This window comes from Capsella rubella, unplaced genomic scaffold (genome assembly GCF_000375325.1).
Source record: "Capsella rubella cultivar Monte Gargano unplaced genomic scaffold, Caprub1_0 scaffold_1, whole genome shotgun sequence".
NCBI classification, from domain to species: Eukaryota; Viridiplantae; Streptophyta; class Magnoliopsida; order Brassicales; family Brassicaceae; genus Capsella; species Capsella rubella.
The window spans coordinates 17395320-17420549 of record NW_006238923.1 but is presented as its reverse complement, the minus strand read 5'-3'; the positions used below and the strand labels follow the sequence as shown (position 1 = coordinate 17420549).

Genomic DNA, 25230 nt, shown 5'->3' with positions numbered 1-25230 from the left:
CGGTTAGATCCGGTTATTATGCTGCCAGAATGCAAACACTACAAATGTCAACTCCGCAAGTGTGCGGCCCAGATATCATTCCGTTATTAGCAGGAATATGGAAAGTTAGGTGTCCACCTAAACTTCATCATTTTATGTGGCAATTACTTACAGGTTGCATCTCTGTTTTGGCCAACTTGAGTCAACGGGGAATTAATTGTGATACGCGATGTGGACGATGTGGTGACCCAATGGAGACGGTCAATCATGTAATTTTTGATTGTCCACCAGCTCGGCAAACTTGGGCATTAGCAAACGTCCCAGTAGGGCCTATTGGGTTCCCTACGGCTTCTGTTTTTGCTAATATGGACTATATTTTGCGTATACTAGTAAAGGAGGAGTATAGGTTTTGTCCTTGGATTTTGTGGTACATCTGGAAGTCCAGAAATGATATGGTTTTTGATAATCTAGATAAAAACCCTTCAGATGTCGTCCGGCTAGCTACAGATGAAGCTCGTACTTGGTATGATGCACAATTAGATGACTCCAATACTACGAGGGAGGGCCCCGTAGGTGATAATGTTATGCCTGGGTTACCGAGTTCTATACCTTCCAGGTTTTCGGGTTATCGTTGTTTCATTGACGGGTCTTGGAAGGCCACAGATATGTATGCAGGTTTAGGATGGTTTTGTCAGCATGCACATAATTCTTCCACGACGATGGGAGCTTCTAACCTACGAAGAAGTCTTTCCCCTCTTCATTCGGAAGTAGAAGCTCTGGTGTGGGCGATGCGATGCATGATTGGCCATGACTTCAGAGAAGTTGCTTTTCTTACCGACTGTTCGGACTTGGTGAAGATGGTGTCTTCTCCTCACGAATGGCCGGCTTTCTCTGTCTACCTGGAGGATATCAAGAATGATAGGGAAGAATTCTCATCTTTTTCTTTATCTTTTATTCCTAGAAATCTGAATGTAAAAGCGGATTACTTGGCACGCAAAGCTCGTTCCAGTCCGCATTTGATTAAGTTTGTAAACAACTGTCCGTCAAGTTGGCTCATTTGAGTTAGCTTTTTATTCGATGACAAAAAAAAAATAAAAAAAAATATAAAGTTATAAAAAGGTTTATTTTTTATCCCTTAATTAATGTTACACATGCAGACTTATATTACTCTGGTTAGCGATGACTATATATCATGGATCATGGTTATAATTGACAAAACAAGTAGTTGAATTATTAATACTAGTTTGTAAAATACTGAAAAAACAAAAATAAAGTAATTAGTAATACTAATTTTTATAGTCACCAAGACTGGTATATTCTTTTTATCCTGAGACCACCCTTAATGGGGTATCTTACATCCATATTTTTTTTAAGAAAGTTTTTAAGGGTGCCCTAAGATCTTTGACTATATATATATAAAAGAAAAATTAAAAGCAAAGAAAAAGAACAAATTTTGGTATATATATAACTGACTATTTCGGGAGTGTAATTTTTTTTATATATAAACCAAATTTTCAGGTTTTCTTTAAATATCTCTTATGTTAATTTTAATCTTTTGCTTGATAAACTTGAATATTTGTATACAAAGAAGGAAAAATTAAAAGTAAAAAAAGAACAAATGTTAGTTTCAAGTATTATATCTTTGAGAAAAGTTGAAAGGAACTAACTCAGATTCGATCTGCCTAATTGATAAATCTGATAGTCAGAAATAAAATAGCTTAATTTATCCCCTAACATTTGTTCTTATAAATTATAATTATACAAAACACCCCTAGATATTTAAAAACTTAATTATTTGGAATATATTATAGGGAAAATTAGCTATTTAGTACGTTTTCAAGAAATAATATGCTGAATGATACGTTCACTATTTATAATTTGCAATTTAGGTTGTTGTGTAATAGAGGAGTTGTCTAATAGAAGTGTTTGTGGGGTAAGGAGGTTGTGAGTGAAAAGACAAAAAGAGACAGCAGAGTCGAGAGTGTGTTTTTGGCCGAGAGGGAGGAAGTTGATGCCCTCCATCTTTTCTTTCTCTCTCCATCTTATATATATATATATATATATTATATTTTTTATTTCTTACAATTCCCACTAATTTAATAACTAAAATATGAATTATATGAATTTGTTTTTTAAAAAACTTTAGAAACAGAAAAATCATCTTTTTTTTTCTCTACAATTTGATATGCATATTGTTTTATATTTTCAAATATATTTCATTCAAATTATGATTCGTACATTTGTCTATCTGTACAGAAAGACATATATGTACAGAAATAATCATGTACAATATTTTATATCCGTAAAATTGTATTTGTACATACATTATTCTGTACGATTGTATATTTTTGTACATATATCTTAACTGTACAATGTTTATATATGTACAATTATATATATGTACAAGTATATATATACAATTATATATGTACATATATTTTTTGTACATATATATATATATATATATATTATTCATATAAATTATATAATATACAGTAAATATGAGTGTAAAAATAAAAATTGTGTATATATACAAATTTACTGTATCAGAAAATCAGAAAAAAAATATTAATTAATATTTTATTTATTAGATTATAAAAAGAGAGAAAAAGAAAATACAAAAAAAATTTTTAAAAGTAAGTTTAATGGCACTTAGAGTAAATATGAGAGGGATGAGAGGGTTACAAAGTTTTCAAAATAGTGGAAAATAGGGAAAGGTGACTAATTTGCCAATTATAAATAGTAATTATACTATTTTACTAATTAAGTTTGAAAAATGTACTAAAATCCCAATTATTCCTATATTATATTCTTGGTCCTTCTGTATATGGTCAAATTTTGTTACATTGATGTAGAAAAATACTTGGATCCTGATGGGTGTCATGGTTACGTAATCATTGGTCAGACAGAAAAAAAAATGTTTCTAGAAATTTGTTCGAAATTATCTTTCTTTTTTGGTCGTCCGTGTCTCTGACCCCCACAAAATCAGAGTGCTACCCAATACCCACACACAGACGACAAGACAAAGAATGATAAAATTGGTCAAACCGTCATCCTCACGTCATGCTGTCGCGCTGATAAACGTTTTCGCTTATCTGAACCAAACGACTGCGTATTCAATTCTAAAGTGTATGTAACAATTTGTTACTTTTTTTTTTTTTTTTTTTTTTGGCTAAGTGGTAAATATCATATAAAATAAAAGTGGTTTAGATTTACATAAAGAAAACTTAAACATTTGATTCCTTGGCAAAAAGAGAGAAAATACAAGGAAGCAAATAACAAAACCCAAGAGAGCATATTTTTCATCGGATCTATAGACGTATTAGTTTTTTGAAACTTTTGCGATGACATCTTGAAGAGATAGAATTGATGATCTCTCTATCAATAGATTGAAATAGTTGACAAAGGGATGAGCTGGAGGTCATAGAGCAGATTATTTCTCTGTTTTCATATAGCATAGACTGTGGCATGGGCAGCATGAGATGTTACTTGTTGTTATAAATAATTTGTTTACTTGTTGTTATAAATAACCAAGACTTTTGTTTTATATGTTACTGATTGCAATAAAGAGATGTTCCATTTCGGCGTATAAAAATTTATATCGGCAAAAATATTAGACGACTAATAAGATAAAGAGAGAATGTATCATGTAAATTTATATCGGCAGATCAAGAAAAAGTAATTTTTTTTCTTTTTCAAATGCAATAATTGGGATTTATGTATCCACATCCACGGGGTCCATTAACGAATCAATATTGTGTGATTTATAAACTTTTGCCTTTCGAAATGGAACATCTCTTTATTGCGATCACTAGCATAAAAGATAGAATATGATGAAGCCATGACGTAACACAAAACAAAACCACTAATATTTTAAATTTGTAATCATACATATAAATACTTTTGCTAACGTATTAATTGCCTTTTGGAGCCAAGTTTATCAAACAAAAAAAATTGGATTAACAGAGATATACATTTCTAAAGAAAACTTGTATATCATGCTTTAAAAGTGTTAGGAAAAAGAATGGCGTCTTCAAAATCCAAATTACAATCTTTTTAAAACATTGACTTATATAATCAATTTATTTTATGTAGTTTTGGGTTAAGTCATCATCTTCTTAATTTGGCCAACTGTCAAATACAACAACTCTTTTCCTTAGTATAAATATACATCTTCATCACATATTCAACAAATACACATATATTTTTTTTTTCATCAACTCTCTCTCTTTCTCTCTCGGATACAAGATGCCAATTTCAGAGTTATCTTCTGGTAATAATACTAAGAAGTTAGTTGTTAAGAAGCTTTTCGCTAGACAGCAACACGAAGGGTTTGGTGCGGTTGTAAGAAGAAGCATCGGAAGGTAAAAGCAAAGTTCCACCAAAGTGTAGTAATGGAAACAAAAACGTTTAATACAGTTTGTTTTAAATTTTTTTGCAGGTTTGAGTTTAGGTACTTGGACCCATTTCTTGTTTTGGATGAATTCTCAGGTTGGTGTTGTTGTTTCTTTATTCCTCTGTATTTGCTCTGTTCTCTTGAATTCAGCTTCATATAAGAGATTAAAATCTTTTAATATATATGCAGTTTCAGCTCCTGCAGGGTTCCCAGATCATCCACACAGAGGTTGGTTTTGTTGTTGCTTATTCTAAACGCAATGTTTTACACGTTTAAGTTTGCGTTTACATGAAAAAAAGAAATAAAATAGGTTGGCTAATGGTTTTTATTTTTCTTAGAATATACAGTACTGAAGTCAACAACTAAATGCCTTTTCATTTTTGATTGACATTATATTTTCATAACACTAACCAAACCTATCACTGTTAGCATTGTTCGTCTTGTTTAATGTTCTTTTTCTTCTTCTCCAAAATCAGGATTTGAGACAGTCACTTACATGTTAGAGGTATCTATTGACATCTTCTCATCTTCTTTTTAAAATTTGATTTCGCAAGAATAGCCAACTTGTAGCGTAAGTCTTGATGACATTGTTTCTATACACAGGGAGAGATTTTGCATGAAGACTGTGAAGGACACAAAGGAGTAATAAGAGAAGGAGGATTACAATGGATGACTGCAGGAAAAGGCATTGTTCACTCTGAAATGCCTTGTTCTAATTCCAATGGCGTTACTCACAACAAGGGTTTGCAACTTTGGATCAATCTCTCTTCTAAACATAAGCTGTAAGCTTTTCTTTTATTCATTATGTTCATGGATCAACCAATTGAAAATGAGTTGAGTGATCCATGTTATTTTCTATACTAGATACTAGATATTATACTTAAAAAGTCTCTAAATTTCCAGAGTGGAGCCGAGTTATCAAGAGATAGAGAGTAAAGATATAGCAGAAACAGAGAAAGATGGTGTGAGAGTTAGAGTCATAGCAGGAGAATGGAATGGAGTTAAGTCAAAGATTTGCACAAGAACACCAACAATGTATTTAGACTTTACTCTCTCACCGGGTTCTAGAATCTCTCAGCCCATTCCAGTCCATTGGAACGCGTTTGTATATGTTCTTCAAGGCCATGGCCACTTTGGGGATTCCAAGATACAACACTCAGCCGCTTCCGCCCACCACTTGCTGGTTCTAGGCCTAGGTGGTGACTGTTTGGAGGCTTGGAACGGTTCTGATCCCGGTATGCCACTTCGGTTTATCCTTGTGGCTGGTGAGCCTATAGGTGAACCAATGGTTCAGTTTGGTCCTTTTGTTATGAACACACAAGAAGAGATTGATCGGACCATTGATGATTTTGAGAATTTTAGAAATGGTTTTGAAAACGCTAGACATTGGAAGTCTCAAGCTGCTTCTGCCTTGGGATTGTTTTGAAATCATTTTGCCTCTATATTTGTTTTAATACTTCGCCAGTGTTATTGTTTATCTTTTTTCCATATTCATTTTTTTTTTTAACTATTCCTGTTAATCTTTCCACATCTATCAAAGAAAAGTTGAACCATTGTTCATATGGTTGTACAAAGCCAGACATACACTAGCTCCATTCCTAAACAGAGTTCTTGAAATTGATCTTTCTCGAAAAAGAATTCTTTTGACATTTTCTTTTGAAACCGCATAGCTTACCTTCAAGTTCCACGCATGTCCTGATGGAAACAACGTCACAGTTCTTAAGGCCTGTGGTGATCAGACGGAAAAGCTCATGAGAAGACGACGCTAAGAGAGAACAAACGTTAGCTTCATGTCCACGTAACGCCACTTTGGATAAAGGATAATCTTGCGGCGCACGAAGCCCTAAATCAGCACCAGGTGCAAGAACCATAGCTACACAAGCTGCCGATATGATCTGGTAGTTCACACTTTTGAATCCAAACTCCTTTGCCATTTCTGGATCGAACCCAATGAATAAAATCGAAAAATATTAGGTCTGGTTTCAAAGCACGGACATTAGCTTCGATCTGATCGCGTAAGAGATCCATGGCATCGAAATATCGAATATGGGTTTCTTAGTTGAGGTTGGAAGATCCGAGGCCGTCTCGGCACCAAAAGGGAGACCATCGACATGAGGGAGAGTAAGAGACTCCAAGACAATGCTATCCGGGAACAGATTGAGAGGTTCAAGCTGCTTGTGAGCTTTCTTGGGAAGGAAATAAGTGGCGACAAAAAAAAAGGGAAGGAAATAAGTGACTGACACTGTATGACCTTTTTCAGCTAGTTTGTTGGCTAGATGAAGATATGAAATCATATGACCAAAACCAAACCATGGGTACATAAAAGCATGAAACTTTGACCCCATTTCCTTCAAGAGATCCGATCTAAAAGAAGAAAAAACCACTAACACTTTTTTTTTTTTTTCACTAACACTTTTTTATATTGCTTTACTCAAGTTTATAGTAGAAAAGTTGCTACTATTTCTTGCTTAAATGCTGTGTCGTAGTTGAGACTTGAGAGTGCTCCTCCTCTGGATTGATTTTAGTTAAAAGATTGTGTATTATTATTGGGTTAATTAGTTGGTGATTAGTTGTGTGCCTTGTAATAAAATATTTATTTGTCTTTTTGCACGGCAGATCAGTGTGTTTTTTTCAACGGATCCGTGTTTTGACTGTTTTATAATGCGAGTTTCCCAAATGGCCACGTGTAATACTTTAATTAGTTAGTGACAAAAACCCTAAATTTTGGAGTGAGCTTGACTCCCAGGAGCTTACCGGTGAACGCAGACGAAATCAATAGATAAAAATTGAAACTTTTGATAATCTGTAATAAAGAATCTTAAATTGACAGTGTGAGAGAGAGAGAGAGAGCCTGAGTTGTTTGGTTGCCCAATTTATTCTCTCAAGGAACTAAGAATTGTGCGTACAATGGGGGTTTCGATGTTGGATTCATCATGGAGTTTCCGATTATACCCGAAGATGTCTCCTTCTCCTACACCACAATTCGCAAGCTCTTTGCCAGAAAGAGACCCAATGTGTCTGGATATGAGGTCTTGTCATCCGATGAGGGCATATTCAGCACGAGTTCTGAAGTGCAGGTCTGTTGTGTCTGAGGATTTTGTTGAGAGAAGTAGCCCATCTGAGGTAACAAACTAAACTCTCAGCTTTGAGTAAGTCCATTAGATTGGTTTCATTGCTTGTTTTTGCAATAGAATGTCATGAAACATGTTCATTAAAGGATAAAGACTGAACCTTTTTTGGGCTTTGCATATTGCTAAGTCGAATTAGACATCAGAAGATCGATAAAATAATCTGTTGAAAGGTTTTAGTAAAGATGCATAACCAAAGAAAAACTTAAATTATGGTTTCCCCTGTTAAAGTCTTGGCCTTTTTTGCTCAATTGTCACTCTATCTCTAATCTTCTTTGTAGATTTCGGATGTTAATGGTCTGATAATATTTACTCAAAAGGCCTCTTCAATATGGGCTATGTCAACTGTTATTCTCTATCTTATTACTTTGAATCCTGATTGCTTTAAAGGTTAAGAAAGAGCTGGAGATTTGCTTCGACCTCATACATAGGCTTGGGAGAGGCATTTTGTACTTAGGTTCTGCCAGAATCCCACCAAACCATCCACATTACCTGCAAGCACAAGAGTTGAGCAGAGAAGTAACTAAGATCTTTTAAAACTCCACAAAGAAAAAGTTAGTTTTCATCTTACTATATAGATTTTCAGGGTTGTGTATTTCTATCAGGCAGCAAATCTGTTGGACTGTACTACATGGTCTGGAGCTGGACCAGGACTTATGGATGCTGTGAATAAAGGTGCTTTGGAAGCTGGAAAACCGGTTGGTGGCATCAAAATAGAAAAAGAAGCCGGTGAATGGACCGCATCGAAGTTTCATCCTTATCTCCCTCCTCAGAATTACCATACTTGCAGGTAAACCATAGCCACAGACCATGCCTACTCTGGTTGTACAAGAGTGAGTGCTCCCTAAAATGTTGGAATTAACGTTTAGGTTCTTCTCGGCGAGAAAGCATGGATTAGTGGATGCAGTGATGAGACACAATGTCTCTGATAAGACAGCAGTAATTGCACTTCCAGGTGGGATTGGCACGCTCGATGAGATGTTTGAGATTTTGGCATTGATTCAGCTCAAAAGGATTGGATCTGTATTGCCAGTTCCATTCATTGTGATGAATTATGATTCTTTCTATTCAAAGCTGCTTGAATTCATAGAGACTTGTGAAAACTTGGGAACAGTTTCTAAAGGAGAAGTTTCTGCATTGTGGAAGGTATGCAACAACAACTTTGAAGCTTTGACTTACTTAGCTGAATTCTATGACTTGTCTTACAGCTCTACAAAACTGGAAACTGAACTTAGAAAATCTTCTCGTGGATGACTAGTTTCTTAGCTCGTTTCTTACTTTTCAACTGTAAAAGATCATATTTTTGACCATGAAATACCAATTTGAAGCTATGTGGCACATGTAGAATGTAGATTCGTGTGTTTAATATACATGTGTACCAATCAGATTAGTTGTTATCACTGATTTGTTGTTATCACTTCAGGCTTATGTTTCTTTCTCTTAGTTTCTCGAATTATTCTTCTACTTCCACTGTTCTTAATCCTTATGGTAATGGTTATGCTAAAGCTAACGAAAGACAAAAATGTGTCAAACATTATTGTGTGATCAAATTCATGTGAATAGGGTTTGTTTGTATCAAGGACCTTTCCGTCCTATAAGCTTTAAATCATAAATAAAAAGATTCTTCACTACAGTGTTACCGATGACAAACAGTCATAAATGATTTGACTATTATGCAACAAACAAATGTCTTCGGCTATTATACACCACTCGCATAAAACACTTAATAGAGCTTGTAACCAGTCCATATCCACGAACTCCTCCACCTACATACATATCCAGCGTGTTTAAACTAGTCTAGCTAGAGCCTTCTTCAAATCGACTGTGAACTCAACCAGTTTAACCAAGCAAAAAGACCAAACAAATTTTCCAGAAAAGAACCAACCAAACGGTCCAAACCAATCAGAGTTTGTGGTCCATATCTTCATCCTAATGCCATAAAACAAAAAGTAAAAAAAAAAGGATACAAAATATAAAATCTCTTTAAAGTAAGTTTCTTTTAGAACCTTTAGAGCCGTTGTGGTATAGAAACAGAATACAAACAAAAAAAAAAAAACTTGAAAAAAGAGAGAGGCGTCTATAATTTGTAGATCGTGCCTACTTAGAAAAGTCTGTTTCACACTGAATATTAAACAATAACGCAATAATTGTTCCCCTTTCACTTTCTACATCCTTCTTCTTCCTCTTCTTCTCTTCCTTCTCCGTTACAAAGCTCAAGAAAACAAAATCCTAAGTGGGTTTTTGGGTAAATCCTCCTCAGCGCAAATTTCAAGAAGAAGAAAAACAGAAGAAAAGCTTTCTTCTTCTTTTTGACCTTTCTTACCCTGAATTAAAGGTTAACAGAGCCTCAATTTCTTCTTTTACTTGTAACGAGAACCCTTTATTAAAAAAAATCTTTACTTTATCCTTATTCTTATCTGCAAAATTCCTTCTTGTTCCTTAGATTATGGGTTTTTTTGTTCCTCGAGAAAGTTGATTGCTTTCTTGGAATCCATGTATGGCCTTTCTCTTTGTTGTTTTTAAAGGAACCGTCTGCGTTAAATATTTTTAGTAACTTAGTGAGTTGATTAAGCAATCTTGGCCGTAATCAAGTTTGCAGCTTTTTGCTTGAGATCAGGTAAAAGTCCTAATTTATCGTTATTTTGTTGTTTGAGGAGTTCTTGAGCTTTGTTTCAGTGGCATATTTGATCGCAGCATCTTAAAGTTGTATGCTTTTTCAGAGATTTGATTTGATTCACTTAGTAGATTCTGTTTCTTGAGTTTGAGTTAGTGTCTTTTTGTTTGTTATTTAGAGAATTTAAACCAAACTCTAAAAGGTTGGTTTGTTTTTTTATAATCATTATGGATGATTCCAAATGAGAGCTGTTGTCTTATTGTTTGCAGATCCTGTTATGGAGTCTCCACAATCTGAGACATCAATCGTCAATGGTAGTATCCATATGAATGGCAGTGGTGAAACCAGAACAAAGAATCCGGTCATGTCCTCTAGTTCAGACAGTTTCGTTGGTGTGCTTGAGGTTTTTGTTCACCAAGCTAGAGATATCCAGAACATTTGTATCTATCATAAGCAAGATGTGTATGCTAAGCTTTCTCTCACAAGCGATCCCAAGACCTCCTTGTCCACCAAGATCATCAATGGTGGAGGGAGAAACCCTGTTTTTGACGACACCCTTCAGTTTGATGTGAAGAATCTGGATTGTTCGCTTAAGTGTGAGATATATATGATGAGCCGCGTGAAGAATTATCTTGAGGATCAGTTACTTGGATTCAGTCTTGTACCTTTGTCTGAAGTGATTGTGAGGAATGGGAAGCTGGAGAAAGAGTTCTCTCTTTCTTCAACTGATTTGTATCACTCTCCTGCAGGATTTGTTGAGCTGTCGCTGTCGTATGCAGGAGATTTGCCTGAGGTAATGCACATTCCTGCGGTTCCAACAGCGGATGAGACCGAGTTGGCTCCTATCGAGTTTGATGAAAATGAGTTTCTGGATCCAAAGATTGTATGTGAAAACAATCAAATGGTGTCCAAGTACTTTTCTACTACTTGTTCAGATTCTGACGATTTTGCAAGCTCTGAAACCGGCTTTGTGGAAGTAAACAGCATCCTGTCTGCTGTTGTTGACACTGTTGAAGAAGCAGCCCCAACGAATACTGTCTCAACAAATGAAATCTCTTCTCCATCAACTGCAGTTAGTTCTGGCTCCTCGGGAACTCATGATGATTCAAAGCAATCAAGCGAAGGCAACAACTTAGGTTCAGTTAAAGAAGCAACGAAGGCAACAGATATCATCGACAATGGTGATTTTGATAAGACGGATGACGAAGCCGTTGTGAAACCGGTTCTGACAGTAAACATTGAACCAGAGCAACAGGTAGTGCAGCAAGATATTGTTGACATGTACACGAAAAGCTTGCAGCAATTCACTGAGTCACTGGCTAAGATGAAACTCCCTTTGGACATCGATAGCCCGACTCAATCTGAGAACTCAAGCTCCTCCCAGCAGACGCCAAAGAGTGCTAGCTCTCGTGTTTTCTATGGGAGTAGAGCCTTCTTCTGAAGCTCGGTAATCATCTCAAGTTTGGCATCAGAAGTAGCAAGTAGTGAAAGTGTAATAACTAATAAGTTAAAAGTAGACTATCCAAAATGTGTAACTATCTTCCTTTGATGCCTTTAGCTTTTCTTGTTATCTGCAACGTTTCTAATTCAGTACTATAGTTTCCCACTCGTTCCTTCTGATATAACAAATGCCTAAGCCATAATGATAATATGTTTCCCTTTGAAGAAGAAAAAAGTACAAAGACGGCAAGTTTCAGACATATGGCTTTGACACCAACATGAAATATCATACTCAACCATCAACCAATGATCTCTAGATTATTACCCATTGTCATTTAAAACTAAGGAATTCTAGATTCAAAGCTAGCTAATGGGTTAATTCGAGCAACCGGAGTGCATTTAAGTGGATGAGCCATGCTCAGAGTCATTTCTCCAGTTTCTTCCATGTTAACCTTATCTCCATTAATTGTCCAGTCAAAACATTGTACCATTGTTCCAATGGCTACTCCAATGAAGATATAACCCAAGTTTGCTCCAGGACATCCTCTTCTTCCACTTCCGAAAGGAATGTAATTCAAAGCTAACTCATTCCTATTTGAAGGGGGGACCATGAACCTCTCGGGCTGAAACTCGCCTGGATATTCCCATGAATCCGGATCTCTCATCACTGCATAAGTGTTTATTATCATTGTCGTGTTTTGCTCTATGTAATACCCTCCGATCTTGCATGCCGCTGTTGCATTCCTCACCAAGATTGGCGTATGCGGGTGTAGTCTTAGCCCTTCTTTCACGACAGCCTGCAAATACGGCAGGTTTGAGAGATCTGATTCTTGAATCAACCTCGTTTTCCCGACAACAGATTCTATCTCTTCTCTCACTCTTTTAAGAATCTCGGGATGGTTAATTAGTTCCGCCATTATCCACTGTGTTGTATGTGCTGAAGTATCAGTGCCTCCAATGAAAAGCTCCTACAACCACATGCACAATGTTAAAGATAAAGACTTTGCATGATCCTTACACGGCAGCCATGGAAGATCATGAAGAAATTTTCAAGACATTACAACAAAGAGCGCTTTGATTTGGTTCCTGCTAATTTTTAACTCGGCATTGTCGTCTGCAAAAACTTCCAACAGAACATCCATCATGTCTCTATCCTCTTTCTTGTTTGGATTCTCTTCATGTTCCTTAATAATCTTCTCCAGCAATTCATCGTACCTCTGCGAGACCTCCATGATTTCCTTCTCAAACAGAGAGATCCCAAGCTTCTTGAGAGCTCGACCAACCGTGCTAGCTATAAGGAACTTCCTCGCCAAACTAAGTGATTCGGTCACCAAGCCTCTGACTTGTTCTGCTTCACCGTTCTCCTCTGAGCACCTCCTCCCCATTATCATTCTGCAGATGCTATTATTTGTTAGCTTCATCATCTCTATACCAACATCGACAGTCTCATTCTTTGCTGCCTTATCGAACAACATAGCCCGGAAAGTCTCGAGTTCTTTCTTACGGAGGAGCTGTGTCCGCTCGAGGGAGTGAGACCCAAGAAGCTTTGTGACTAAGAGCTTCTTCATAAATTTCCAGTAATCTCCATAAGGAGCTGAGACAAAGCCAAAGGAACCAAAAAGTATTGATTTTTCCATTATAGGAGCTGCGCGGTCACGGGTAACAAAGTTCAGGTCGTGGGTCCTGAAGATTTCATAGGCCATGGAGCCCGAGGAAACTAGAACGATAGGGATACTGAAGGCACGAAGGTGAATGAAGGGACCATACTTGGAGGAGATTTTCTCAAAAGATTTGTAACATGGAACAGAGAGGAGAAGGTGAAGATGACCTATGACTGGTAGAGACGGTGGGCTTGGAGGTAGACAACAGTCTTGGAACTGTGGACCTTTTGATTTCTTGAAGAAGAAAGCAGATAGACAAAAGAGTGAGAAGAGCCATAGGAGGATGAAAATGAAGCAGAGCTGAAAGTCAACGGGGATTACTGCCATTGTTGCCCAAAACCTGCAGAGAGGGTTAGATGAAGCAGAATGGTTTTATTTTATATATAGACCGTTTAGATCAGATCTTTCCTTGAGATCCTTTGTGATATAAATTAATATAATTCAATAATTTAACCTTTAAGGGACGTTAGACAAGGAGAGAAACCAGGTTCCACATGATATATTATTATATGTATAACATGTGAAAATAGGTTATAGAGTTTCCTGAGCTAACGAAAAAATCTTTGATGACCAACATAAAAACACCAAAACATCTTCGATCAGTCCTGAATTTGAAGTTGAGCTTGAGATTGATTAGGAAGCTCACATCAGCTGAGAAAGGGCTACTGCAATCTGAGAACCGATAAGGGCATTGTTTTTCACAAGCGCAATGTCTGAAACTGAGTCAAGGAATTTAAGACTTACAATGCTGTTTTTAAGCAACGTAAGGGTTTGGGAATTTTGGATGCAGATATAAATTTCTGAAACTACTTAAAGTGATTGGACATGAAAAGATTGGTTGAGTATTAGACAAAGGATACTTGCGGCAAGTGAAGTGCCTCCAGTTAATTCATTAACCCGTGCAAGTAAGAATGGAGTTTCTGCATTTCCAGTAACGTTTTGTTCCCTGGACAAAACCAAATTCAGATTGACGATGAAATTAGAAAAAGAAGCAAAGACCTCGAAGTTTTCTGATGCAAGCATGTTTAAAAGATACAAGTTTCTTTATATGACCTTGCTTCAGTAAGAGCACGCTGTGCTGCTGATTCGATAAGATTTCCGGCGGCTGAATGCTGTTTTGGAATTGGAACAGCAAATAGAATCCCTGCCTGACGGTTCAGCTTCATGTTTGCATCTGGGAAAAGCGGTTTTCTCAAGGTGATAAGGGCTCAAAATACATAAATAATTTAAAAGGGAAATTTTGGGACAACGACTTCACTTGCCTATTACTCGAGCACAGTCTTCAGGGCTATCTACACGGGAAGGTGCCTATAGAAATTAATATATCCACGTCACAACTAAATATCTAAAGTTGAGCAAGTGATTGATTTTAGCGGTACAAATTTTCACCTTACAGCCGCTTTTTTCTGTGAAAAATGCTGGAAACTCATCGCTATTGTATGCAGCAACAAACACCTCTTGAGTTTCCTGCATTGTCAACGAATAGCGTTGTGAAAAAACTAAACTCTTAACTGTTGACTATTAGATATGCCTCGACAACGGATTGCATACCAAATATTCAAGAGTCTTTGGAATATCAAGTATTGATTTAACGCCTGCTGATATCACTGCTATAGGGGTTCTTCCAAGTGCAGTAAGATCAGATGAGATGTCCATAGCTACATCACAAACACAATATAGCAGAGCACGTGAGGCACATATTGGCTTCAGAAGTACTCAACACCATCATCTCAACAGAGTTTCTAACCGTATAGCTAGAAAAACTTAAATAAAGTACAAAACGGGCATGAAACTTACTATGGTTAGCGTGTCTATGCACACCCCCTATCCCACCCGTCACAAAAACTTGGATGCCAACCTGCAACAGCCAAAAAATCCTCTGAATGAAATGACTGATACCAAAACTCCTTTAGAAAGATCCTCCAAGGAGCAACGCCAATTACCATAGAAGCAAAGAACAACGTTGCAGAGACTGTAGTTGCACCGTTTCCTCTTGTAGCCACCTGACAGAATACATTTAGGCATTATGGAAGAACAAGCAGTCCGAAAAGTATGTAACCTGTTTGTCTATACAAAAAAGCTAGTTTATAGTGCAGTAGGTTGAATAAACTGATGCATTGATAAAGGATATTTCTTCCATGACTCACACAGTATATAACAAATGTTAAACTGGATAATAAAAAAGTTTTATGTTTTCCGCATTTACTGAATACTGATGAATATAATGATGGTACAAAACTACAAATAGTAAAAATTAAAAGCCACCAGAAGTGACTCACAACATGCGGTATGTCTCTGCCTGCTGTCTTTTGGACACTTTTTCCCAGAGATGCAAGACGTTCTAATTCTTCTTCGCTCAGACCTGTTAACAACATATTATAATCAAAAGAGACTACTGGTCTTTTATCATTTACGAAATGAGATCTACATCCGTAATCCAAGATTTTGAACCCAGTTGGGTTGCAGAATATGTAAACTGCGAAAGATGTTTTAAAAAACCGCTAAAGTTGACTAGGTGATTAGTGTTACCAGGTTCGATAACTTCAAAGCCTAGACAGTAAATTATTATGATCCACAAGTATGAACCCACCTATGCAAGGTACTCCATTCAGGATAGCTATTGTTGCAGGGATTGCTCCATTTTCTCTCACAATTGACTCCACCTCTTTTGCTGTTTGTAGATTTTGAGGGTAAGGCATCCCTAAAATTAGCCAGTTAAAGATAAACAACTGAAACCATCCAAGAATAAACACTTATGTTTTGAAGCTAACTTTAATTAAAAAGTCTGAATAATTGATAGAACTAGGAAGAGCAAACCATGGGAGATTATGGTTGATTCAAGAGCAACCACAGCGAGCCCATTGGATAAGGCTTCAGATACTTGTGGAGATATCTTGACCAGACTCCTGAGCTGCTTCAAAACCAATAGTAAGAGACAGCAAATCAAGATTGGAAAAAGTCTACAAACATTGGAAACTAAAAAAAGGTGGATCTTTTACACAGAAACCTTGTTGTTTGCTTCAAGAGGTGAAAGATGATTCTGGAGATTCGAGATTCTAGATTGTGCAGAAGAAGAAGAAGAAGAAGAAGCCATATGTACCTGAAAGATGGAATTTTTGAAATTCATCATAAAAAGCAAATGAATTATTTACTCAGAAAAACATAGGAATCAAAACAAGACCCTAATGACCAGAAGTGACAAAACTTTCGGGTCAAAAAATATTCATACGGAGCATGGAAATTTCTGAAATTACAGTAACTTCAAACTAAAAAGCCCTACACAGATGTACTTATGAACCAATGATCAAGGAGCTAATCTGATACCCAAGTATTGTCTAATCATAAATAAATTAGTACCCAATCAAAGCTGTTCTGCAAACAGAATCAGATAGAGATCATATATATAGGCACGAAACGAAGAAGATGCGTTGACAACTCTTCAAGTCCCTATCTTTGAGAGATTGATATACTTAAGGAGTAGCAGCGGAACTGGAGTCCCATGTTGACGAAACAAGTCAGGTAAACCGGGTTTGAGGAAGCGGTTTGGCTAAAAAAATCGGCTACGGTCCACAAACCAAATATGAGAGTCTTAAACCGGTCCGGTTCATAATTGAACAGGGAGAAGACTAGAGAGATCTCTAATCGAACTGTGAGTGTTTGGGTCCGTTGGGAGAGCATATCTCCATACACGAAGGACCGATCCGATCTCAGTCGTCGGCAGTCATCGCCGCCGTTTGGTGTCGCGTTCTCTCACTCTCTATCTCTCTTTCAACTTGTGAGCTTCTTCATTTTCGTTTTTAGACCATCGGTAAATCCAAATTGTTCCCGATTGATTGTACAAATTTTGTTCACCTCAAATCAGGATCTAATAGTTGCGTCGAATCGAGCCCTGTGACATAGATAACAACTTAATTTCAGAGGGGATGTTCTGATTCGTGTCCCTGATCATTTGTTTTGCAGATACTCTACTTCGAGTGATTTTGGTTGTACCATACAAATTACAACGCCATGGATAAATCGAGTGCTTTAGAGTATATCAACCAGATGTTCCCAACAGGTGATTTTTTTTTTTCTCTTTATGAAAACAGTAGCAGAACAATAATATCCTTTGTATAAGGATCATGGTTTTAGAGTTGTTCATAGTAAATCCCAAGTATTATGAACTGTTGGTTGATTACAGTTTCTGTAATCATGACAGGTAGTCTCAGCTGTTGATTAGCTTATAGTTTCTGCATATGTAATGTGACTGCTTTTACCATGAGTTTCAAATGTGTGTTTTCCTTTACAGAGGCATCGCTATCTGGCGTTGAGCCACTTATGCAAAAGATTCAGGGTGAGATTCGGCGGGTTGATGCTAGCATACTCTCTGCTGTTCGTCAACAGGTGCACCTTTTTTGGCTTAAAGAACACAATTATTAAATTGTAGGCTCAAAGAAAATCATTTTCTTCTATGTTGAAAGAATAATATCAGCTTCTGAATCTTATTCTTGGGGTGGCAACCATACTCCAGAGTAACTCCGGAACTAAAGCTAAAGAGGATCTTGCTGATGCCACACGTGCTGTCGAGGTTAGTTTCTCATAGGTTGATATGTATTATTTGCTTTCTACCTATATATCATTTCCTTTTTCGATTCTCCTAACAGTTCCCTTTCTGTTCATTCGTAAGAGAGTTTGATCTTATTTTTCGATTTAACACAGGAACTCTCTCATAAGATACAAGAGATAAAATCCAAAGCTGAGCAAAGTGAAGCAATGGTTCAAGAAATATGCCGTGACATTAAGAAGTTAGATTTTGCAAAGAAGAACATAACCACCACGATCACTGCTCTTCATCGCCTTACAATGTTAGGTTAGTTAGCAATAATTTAATCTGTTTAATAAATTCATTCGTTTCACCATATCTGGTCATGGTATCCTGAAACCTGAAATCAGAACGATAGCCCAAGTTTAGTGAATATAATCAAAATAGGCCTTATATAATTAGGGGTTCCAAGGTAGGAAACATCAGATATGTGACATGATGTTGCTGGATAACCTATTTCGTGGATATATTTATCTTTGTATGGTGAACCAATATATGCCTGGAATGTAGATTAAGTTGATCAAGTGTACACTATTCATTAGCTCATTAATGAAATTCGCTATCATGCTATGGCAGTCTCTGCTGTTGAACAGCTTCAAGTGATGGCGTCAAAAAGACAATACAAAGAGGCAGCGGCACAGCTGGAGGTATTTTTTGCAATTTAACAATCTTTTGCTTTTGTTGGTTCAGTTAGGTTGTAGTACATTTGCTTTGGCTTTATGTTCATCGTGGGAGCTCTTTGTCATAATTTAACGTTAGGCTACCTAATTGGATGTACTAGAAGACTTTTCTTTCTATTTTCTGATTATATTCTTAAGATTCTATTTCTATGATATATTTTAGGCCGTAAACCAGTTAAATAATCACTTCGAAGCATACAGGGATGTTCCTAAAATCACGGAGCTAAGAGAAAAGCTTAATAATATAAAGCAAATCCTGAAGTCCCATGTATTTTCTGATTTTTCCAGGTAATACCTTTAGTGATTCGACCATATTGTACATACTAAAATAAGTCCTCAGTGGCCATCCAAAAGAGGTCTGCTGTAATGCGACTGATTGATGCTCTCTTGCTCAATGCCTTTATCTTCAATCTCAATAAGAATACAACTCGAAAGGATATATTCCCCCTATAGAATTTAGGTGTATCATGAATTTTGCTCTTTTGGTGTCAAAATTGTGGTTTCATGCTTGTTGGCTCCTCTCTTGCTAAAATAATGCCTGCATACGGATTTAAGTTTTGCTGCTTCATCTTCGTAGAAAACCAAAATTTGTTTGTTTTTTTTTTTTTTTTTTTGCCTACGAAAAAACCAAAATTTGTTTTAAGATGCATATCTAGCATTTATTTTCACTTTCAACATCTTCCACAGTCTCTCCCCCTCTTATTTGTTAGATGTCGAAAACCTACATTTACCCAAAATATCTACTGTTGTCATCTCAGTTTAGGTACTGGGAAAGAGACAGAGGAAACAAATTTGCTACAGCAGCTATCTGATTCTTGCTTGGTTGTTGATGCTCTGGAGCCATCTGTGAGGGAAGAGTTAGTAAACAACTTTTGCAGCAGGGAGCTCACTTCATATGAACAAATTTTTGAAGGAGCTGGTATGTTGTACTCTTTTCCCTACGTATAGCTAGCACTGAAAGTGCATGTTTCTGTTATCTTCAGTTTAATTTCTAAGAGGTTTATCTGTTGGCAGAATTGGCAAAGTTGGATAAAACAGAGCGGAGATATGCTTGGATTAAGCGTCGAATCCGAACGAATGAAGAAATTTGGAAGATTTTTCCTGCTTCTTGGCATGTGCCATATAGATTATGCATCCAGTTCTGCAAACAAACTAGGTATCACCTTTAGAAACATGCTTTCCTTCCCAGTTCATCATATTTCACTTAAAGATTCTTTATCTTTTCTTCTTGGAGTCCTCAAAAACTTCGGGACTGGGCTACATAACACCGCTACTCCTCTGAACTTGATAACTAGATATTTGATCCACACTTTTATTGTTAGGACATGGCACATAAAACTTCTACCTGGCGCTGGAATAGTATACAATTTGAGAAGAACGAAATTTTTTGATATACAAATTCAAAATTTTCTTATTAGTGAAAATTTTAAAAGCTTTCATAAACTGTAAATTTTTTGGAATGGTTCATATTTTTGGAGATCACAATAAATGCATGGTATATAATATCTACTTTTGAAAGCATGGTTATTGTTGAATCAAACAAGAAAGTTGAGCAAAATTTGTTTCATTTTTGACATAATGAAAAAATCTTATGAGTAAACTTTTTTATAAGTTAAGGTTAGTTTTATTTGTGCCAAATCTTATGATAGCTTTTTTTTTGGTTTGTATTTTTTGTTGGTTTGTAGTCACTTTGCTACGAAAGATTAAGTTGTAGTGGTAACTGTGTTAATCTTAATTTAACAATAATATGCAGCTTTCTAAACTAACTGTCCTGTTTTCCCATCAATTTTTCAGGAAGCAAGTAGAATATATTCTGGTCAACATGAAAGAGAAGCCAGTTGTAGCGATATTGCTTCTGGTTGGGCATACTCTCTTTGATTAATAATTGCATATAAGCATGCTTTTTCTAACATGGAAATTTCATTAGATTGATCAGATGGATATAAGGGAGTTGTTTCACCTCTGAAGGAAATATCTAATGATTATGAATTATCATAGCCTGTTCCTCCTTTTCCCTATCATCAAATCCTGTTACGTTGAATATTTTGTGGAATGTTTCAGGCCTCTATTAAAGTTTGATGTCCTTGAATTGTTAGGCACTACAAAGGACAGTGGAGTTTGAAAAAGAACTTGAAAAGAAATTTGGTGGTGGTGTTCCTACTAAAGATAATGAAGATGACAGTGAAGAAGGTTCATGGGAAGATAATAGTCAGAATATATCCAAAATCCGCAAGAAGTATGAGAAGAAGTTTGCTGCTAGTCAAGAATCTGAGGAGAATGTATATTCTATGTTCTTATTCTATATCATGGAAAACACTCTAGTAGTTGTATATTAACACTTGCACTTCTGTTGTCATAATGTTTTCAACAGGAAAAGACCGGAAACAAAGATTTATCTGTTACTGGCGCTGGGGTATATTCCCTATCTCTAGTCTCGTTCTCTTCCTGGTTTTGTTGGCTGATGTCATATCGATAGTAACTCTGGAATCCATTAGAGAGCAAGTGAAGTTGCTTCACTCTTAACAGTTCGTAGGCACAATATTGCTTTTATAGAAGATAGTAATAATATCTTACATGGCATCCCCATTTTTGGGTCTACTGAGTTTATTAGACTTTCATCATCCCACTTGACATTACCTGGAAATATGAAATGATATGTAATCCACTTGTGCCATTCTATCATTTGCAAGATTAATTTACTGGCTAGTTACTTGAATTTGCAGTTTAACTTCCGTGGAATGATTTCTTCCTGCTTTGAACCTCATTTAACTCCATATATTGAATTGGAAGAGAAGACCCTTATGGATGACCTGGAGAAAATTGTTCAGGTAATATATTGTTCGCTTCACGAGATTATTTCCAAGGTATGTGAAGTTATCGTAGTTTTCTTTTCGTTCTGTCAGGAGGAAACATGGGATATTGAGGATGGAAGTCAAAATAATGTTTTATCTAGCAGCACACAGGTGAGTACCTAAGCAACTTTCATGTAGAAGGGTTAATAGTTTAATAATCTCTTACAGATATTTTACATCCTTATTCAATGTATTAAATGATAAAGACATCTACCAGGTATTAACTTGGGGGGGGGGGGGGGTTGGGGTATTATTGGCTTCTTTATATTGATGGTAGGATAACTCTCTATTTGATACATTGAGCCTACAACTTGGATACACACTGAGCTGGATAGAAATTTGAATTATGTCAGGGTGGTGCATGTTGTAGTAGTAGAAAAAGTATTCGTGTAAGACTGGATATTATACTCAAGATGAATTTCGAAAAGTTTGCCTGTAGTGAACTATCGATGTCACTAGATAAACTAGTGACTAGTGAGACCTTGATAACATTCATATACAAAATATATATGTCAAGTTATAGTTATCGTCTTTAACCATTTGAGATGCCTTGTTTGCAGCTGTTTTCCAATATAAAGAAGAGCTTGAAACGTTGTAATTCTCTCAGTACTAACCAGACTTTATTCAATTTGTTCAAGGTACATTTTTCATATGCTTAATATGGGTTTTCTATATACATCATAGACTTGTACTGTGAATTTGAGCAATGTCTTAGTCTAAGAACTACCTTTGTTTAGGGGTTTTAGAATTTTGTTTGGATAAACCTTTTTAGTTGAATCAGTTTTTCTAGCCACCTAGGTTCCTACAAAGGGAAAGGCATACACATGTGCTCGTTAATGATGTTTGCAAGCCAATTTAAATGTTCTACTGCACCGTCTTAGATAAGGTGGTTGGAGGTTTGAGTATGTTCTTTTGAAAGGGTCTCCTCTGTACAGGTCTTTCAACGAGTGCTGAAGGCCTATGCCACAAAGCTATTTGGTAAGCTCCCAAGAGGAGGCACTGGTATCGTTGCCGCAGCCACAGGCATGGATGGACAAATTAAGGTGGGCCTTCTTCCTGTTTCCTATGTGTACTTTGTGACGTAGTTTTAAATTTTTATTTCCTCTGTGCAGGTCTCTGAGAAAGATGAAAGGGTGATATGCTACATAGTTAATTCTGCTGAGTATTGCCACAAAACAGTAAGCTTGTTCTAGTCTATTATTCTGTTTTCTGCCTTTCTCACATTTGGCACCCTCAGCATGCAGCACATATGTTGACACCTGTGTGTATCCAGTTGTGACGGGTCAATGGGGTTGTATAATATGGTCCTTATTTTCTTTGGGGGCAATCATGTAGAAAAACCAGTTTTGATATTGATAATATTTGCATCAAGTTCCAAGAAACTTTCATGGGTCTAGTAACTTTCTCAATGTGATTGTGGTGCGATCTTCCTCCAAAGCATTTTAAGCAATGAACTTTATATCTTACACCTCCAAGTTTATCTGTTTTTCCGATTCCAATGTAGTTGTGAAAGGTTTCTGCAACTTTTCTTATATATTTGTGTCACTCATATGGTACTTTTTCAAATATACTATCTGCTGGTTCAATATTAAACAATGTTATGCAAGCTATTATGCTGTTCCGGAATACAAGATGTGTCGACATTAATAGGTTCTATCTTAAAGCTTTGATTAAGTGAACAGCATTGCGGCACTTCACAGGGACTATTTGCTATTTGTATTGCAGTCTGGTGAACTGGCAGAAAACGTCTCAGAAATTATTGACCCACATTATGCTGATGGTGTAGACATGTCGGAGGTCCAGGTACTGATTACATGAAAGACTTAGTGGTTTTCCCTTTTAAGGATTATTCCTAAGCTGTGCTGCTGTGTAGGATGAATTTTCGGCCGTCATAACAAAAGCATTGGTAACGCTGGTCCTTGGACTTGAGACTAAATTTGACACAGAAATGGCAGCGATGACACGTGTATCATGGAGCACACTTGAGAGTGTGGGTGACCAGTCTGGGTAAGATCTAACTGGGGTGTTAAAAGCTTACATTGTTTTTGATGCCCATATGACCAATAGTTAATAACATGCATTTGCATCTTCGTATAGGTACGTGAATGGAATAAATACAATCCTTAGCGGCAGCATTCCTGTCCTCGGGAAACTTCTAACACCAGTTTACTTCCAGTTTTTCCTCGACAAGGTAATTATAAAGACACTAGATGATTCGAATGCCTTCATGATCTGATGGTTGCAGCCTTGTGCAAATTGAGGACCCGCATGAAATGGGGTCCCCCCTTGAGCAGCTCCTTACTTATGTCTTGTAGAAGAATTTGAAAAAAGAATTCATGCTACCTTATATAACTTTGTGCAGTTGGCATCATCCCTAGGACCTCGGTTCTATGCTAATATTTTCAGATGCAAGCAACTATCCGAAACTGGAGCCCAACAGGTTAGCCTGCATGCTCTATGTTCCTCCTTTTGGTTGCCTCTGATTCTCTCTGTCGTGATTTCTCTAACAGTCAACTAGTGAATTGCCTAAGATGATGTCCATGTCAAAATTATGCTTACATCGCTTATCAGGTGTATCCAAAGACTAGAGCCAAACTCAGTCTGGTTATATCGCCTTATCGTTCACACTTTTTCTTTTGTCATGTTTAGTAATTGAACTTCAGTACTAGTATGATTGCAGTGTCTATGCGAGATTATGTTTCTGAGCCCTTGGTTTTTAGTTTGTGTAGAGTTCAAATATGAATTATCTGTCTTTTGGTTTCACAGATGTTACTAGATACACAAGCTGTGAAGACGATTCTACTAGAAATTCCTTCCCTTGCCAGACAGGTTAGCCCATCACTACCAATTTATGTCATATCTTTTATTTCAGTGTGACGCATTACTGGGTATCTTCTGTGTGCTAAAGTAGAATACCTAATTAGGATATTCTTGTTTCGGTCATAGATCCGATATCAGAGATTACGCATATAGCACTATAGTCTGTAAATCTGAAACGGTTACTTTTTTTAGTTTTGAATATAGCTTTTAATAATATCATTGCAGACTTCAGCTGCTGCCAGCTACTCCAAATTTGTGAGCCGTGAAATGAGCAGAGCTGAAGCACTCCTTAAGGTCATACTATCCCCTATCGATTCAGTGGCAGACACTTATCGTGCACTGTTTCCAGAAGGAACACCCATGGAGTTTCAACGAATCTTGGAACTTAAGGTAATTTTGACATGTTTTAACCCATTTCCTCATTCTCAAACGAACTGGCTTGAGACCCGGGGCTGGTTCACAACCGTATTCTAGATCGTGGGGCTAAGTACTGTTCTCCCCCAACAGCATTAATTGTTTCTCTCTTTGTCAAACTAGAGGGGACTTAAAAATATGTTGAAACTTTTTCTGGTGTTTGGTGCAGGGTCTCAAGAAAGCTGATCAGCAGAGTATACTTGATGATTTCAACAAGCATGGCCCAGGATTCACACAGCCGTCAGTTGCAGCGGCCATGCCACAACCGATGCCAGCCCCACCTACACCACCACTGGCAATCACTAACCCGGCTACAGCCGCTGGGTTCATAGCAAACAGTGAAGATGTGTTAACCAGAGCAGCTGCTCTTGGCAGAGGAGCTGCAAGCACTGGCTTCAAGAAGTTCATTGCTCTTACCGAAGCTGCCAAAGACCGCAAAGATGGACCTTTGAGGAGACTCTTCAACGCATGATTTATTTATTTTCGACCTTTTTTTTTTTTTTTAATTCCATTTTTGGGATCTTGTACTCAGAACAACTTTTTAGACCACTATAACAAATCATACACTTAAAATATTCACAAGATATCCATGTACACAAAATTCGATTTCATCTTTTGCCTCTTGTTTATAATTTTGGTTACGATTTGTTTGTCATTTCATGGT

The 25230-nt window shown here is 36.8% G+C and overlaps 8 protein-coding genes across 10 annotated transcripts in view; 5 read left to right on the top strand and 3 right to left on the bottom strand.

The window, feature by feature from the left end:
• The window catches only part of LOC111832446, a 1885-nt gene extending 845 nt beyond the window's left edge, over positions 1-1040 (top strand). The window contains exon 2 of the mRNA XM_023788770.1: positions 154-1040. Coding sequence (XP_023644538.1) covers positions 154-1040 — 887 coding nt within the window. The remainder of the gene's footprint in view (positions 1-153) is intronic.
• A 3160-nt stretch (positions 1041-4200) lies between these two features.
• Positions 4201-5928, top strand: LOC17897762 (pirin-like protein At1g50590). The gene is made up of 6 exons (XM_006305356.2): positions 4201-4343; positions 4421-4470; positions 4565-4603; positions 4852-4880; positions 4979-5157; positions 5279-5928. Exons 1-6 carry the CDS (start codon positions 4228-4230, stop codon positions 5799-5801), a joined length of 936 nt encoding a protein of 311 aa, XP_006305418.1. The 5' UTR covers positions 4201-4227; the 3' UTR covers positions 5802-5928.
• A 45-nt stretch (positions 5929-5973) lies between these two features.
• Positions 5974-6720, bottom strand: LOC17899172 (UDP-glycosyltransferase 79B5). The gene is given in 3 exon segments (XM_023788769.1): positions 5974-6318; positions 6320-6418; positions 6421-6720. Coding segments are annotated over 3 exon segments (744 nt in total).
• A 413-nt stretch (positions 6721-7133) lies between these two features.
• On the top strand, positions 7134-8850 carry LOC17897530 (probable cytokinin riboside 5'-monophosphate phosphoribohydrolase LOGL10). The gene is made up of 4 exons (XM_006303188.2): positions 7134-7498; positions 7894-8022; positions 8109-8293; positions 8373-8850. The coding sequence occupies exons 1-4, from the start codon at positions 7283-7285 to the stop codon at positions 8755-8757; spliced, it is 915 nt and encodes a 304-aa protein (XP_006303250.1). The 5' UTR covers positions 7134-7282; the 3' UTR covers positions 8758-8850.
• A 733-nt stretch (positions 8851-9583) lies between these two features.
• LOC17900851 lies at positions 9584-11723 on the top strand. Of its 2 annotated transcripts, none has more exons than XM_006304986.2 (2): positions 9584-9838; positions 10387-11723. In XM_006304986.2, exon 2 carries the CDS (start codon positions 10395-10397, stop codon positions 11556-11558), a length of 1164 nt encoding a protein of 387 aa, XP_006305048.1. In that variant the 5' UTR covers positions 9584-9838; positions 10387-10394; the 3' UTR covers positions 11559-11723. The 2 variants fall into 2 exon arrangements, with proteins under 2 accessions (XP_006305048.1, XP_023645259.1); XM_023789491.1 differs by lacking the exon at positions 9584-9838 and adding an exon at positions 9860-10120.
• A 34-nt stretch (positions 11724-11757) lies between these two features.
• On the bottom strand, positions 11758-13571 carry LOC17896863 (cytochrome P450 705A20). The gene is made up of 2 exons (XM_006303171.2): positions 12619-13571; positions 11758-12525 (listed from the first exon to the last, which is right to left on the bottom strand). The coding sequence occupies exons 1-2, from the start codon at positions 13543-13545 to the stop codon at positions 11899-11901; spliced, it is 1554 nt and encodes a 517-aa protein (XP_006303233.1). The 5' UTR covers positions 13546-13571; the 3' UTR covers positions 11758-11898.
• A 119-nt stretch (positions 13572-13690) lies between these two features.
• On the bottom strand, positions 13691-16687 carry LOC17899684 (pseudouridine-5'-phosphate glycosidase). Its single transcript, XM_023789492.1, has 13 exons — positions 16576-16687; positions 16226-16318; positions 16036-16129; positions 15809-15919; positions 15498-15580; positions 15162-15221; positions 15016-15076; positions 14770-14876; positions 14608-14685; positions 14481-14526; positions 14272-14392; positions 14079-14164; positions 13691-13931 (listed from the first exon to the last, which is right to left on the bottom strand). The coding sequence occupies exons 2-13, from the start codon at positions 16310-16312 to the stop codon at positions 13861-13863; spliced, it is 1005 nt and encodes a 334-aa protein (XP_023645260.1). The 5' UTR covers positions 16313-16318; positions 16576-16687; the 3' UTR covers positions 13691-13860.
• A 160-nt stretch (positions 16688-16847) lies between these two features.
• LOC17900615 (vacuolar protein sorting-associated protein 53 A) lies at positions 16848-25179 on the top strand. 2 transcript variants are annotated; one of them, XM_006306342.2, is made up of 24 exons: positions 16848-16993; positions 17179-17275; positions 17507-17601; positions 17729-17785; positions 17917-18067; positions 18377-18447; positions 18644-18768; positions 19239-19399; positions 19495-19636; positions 20275-20338; positions 20577-20759; positions 20852-20893; positions 21204-21308; positions 21384-21443; positions 21893-21970; positions 22268-22375; positions 22445-22510; positions 23058-23135; positions 23206-23339; positions 23430-23523; positions 23695-23772; positions 24099-24161; positions 24378-24542; positions 24736-25179. In XM_006306342.2, exons 2-24 carry the CDS (start codon positions 17227-17229, stop codon positions 25036-25038), a joined length of 2472 nt encoding a protein of 823 aa, XP_006306404.1. In that variant the 5' UTR covers positions 16848-16993; positions 17179-17226; the 3' UTR covers positions 25039-25179. The 2 variants fall into 2 exon arrangements, with proteins under 2 accessions (XP_006306404.1, XP_023645258.1); XM_023789490.1 differs by having other exon boundaries at positions 16848-17026.
• Positions 25180-25230: the final 51 nt, after the last annotated feature.

Excerpts from the sequence above, each read along its gene's own strand:
- LOC17897762 (XM_006305356.2), top strand. The coding sequence starts at position 4,228 with ATGCCAATTTCAGAGTTATCTTCTGGTAATAATACTAAGAAGTTAGTT. Across the intron at positions 4,344-4,420 it reads GTAAGAAGAAGCATCGGAAG|GTTTGAGTTTAGGTACTTGG; the intron begins GTAAAAGCAAAG and ends ATTTTTTTGCAG. Across the intron at positions 4,471-4,564 it reads TGTTTTGGATGAATTCTCAG|TTTCAGCTCCTGCAGGGTTC; the intron begins GTTGGTGTTGTT and ends ATATATATGCAG.
- LOC17900851 (XM_006304986.2), top strand. The coding sequence starts at position 10,395 with ATGGAGTCTCCACAATCTGAGACATCAATCGTCAATGGTAGTATCCAT.
- LOC17896863 (XM_006303171.2), bottom strand. The coding sequence starts at position 13,545 with ATGGCAGTAATCCCCGTTGACTTTCAGCTCTGCTTCATTTTCATCCTC. Across the intron at positions 12,526-12,618 it reads AAATCAAAGCGCTCTTTGTT|GAGCTTTTCATTGGAGGCAC; the intron begins GTAATGTCTTGA and ends ATGTGGTTGTAG.
- LOC17897530 (XM_006303188.2), top strand. The coding sequence starts at position 7,283 with ATGGGGGTTTCGATGTTGGATTCATCATGGAGTTTCCGATTATACCCG. Across the intron at positions 8,023-8,108 it reads CACAAGAGTTGAGCAGAGAA|GCAGCAAATCTGTTGGACTG; the intron begins GTAACTAAGATC and ends TATTTCTATCAG. Across the intron at positions 8,294-8,372 it reads CAGAATTACCATACTTGCAG|GTTCTTCTCGGCGAGAAAGC; the intron begins GTAAACCATAGC and ends ATTAACGTTTAG.
- LOC17899684 (XM_023789492.1), bottom strand. The coding sequence starts at position 16,312 with ATGGCTTCTTCTTCTTCTTCTTCTTCTGCACAATCTAGAATCTCGAAT. Across the intron at positions 15,077-15,161 it reads CGTTGTTCTTTGCTTCTATG|GTTGGCATCCAAGTTTTTGT; the intron begins GTAATTGGCGTT and ends TGGCTGTTGCAG. Across the intron at positions 14,393-14,480 it reads AGACTGTGCTCGAGTAATAG|ATGCAAACATGAAGCTGAAC; the intron begins GCAAGTGAAGTC and ends CGCTTTTCCCAG.
- LOC17900615 (XM_006306342.2), top strand. The coding sequence starts at position 17,227 with ATGGATAAATCGAGTGCTTTAGAGTATATCAACCAGATGTTCCCAACA. Across the intron at positions 18,448-18,643 it reads AGGCAGCGGCACAGCTGGAG|GCCGTAAACCAGTTAAATAA; the intron begins GTATTTTTTGCA and ends GATATATTTTAG. Across the intron at positions 18,769-19,238 it reads GTATTTTCTGATTTTTCCAG|TTTAGGTACTGGGAAAGAGA; the intron begins GTAATACCTTTA and ends TTGTCATCTCAG.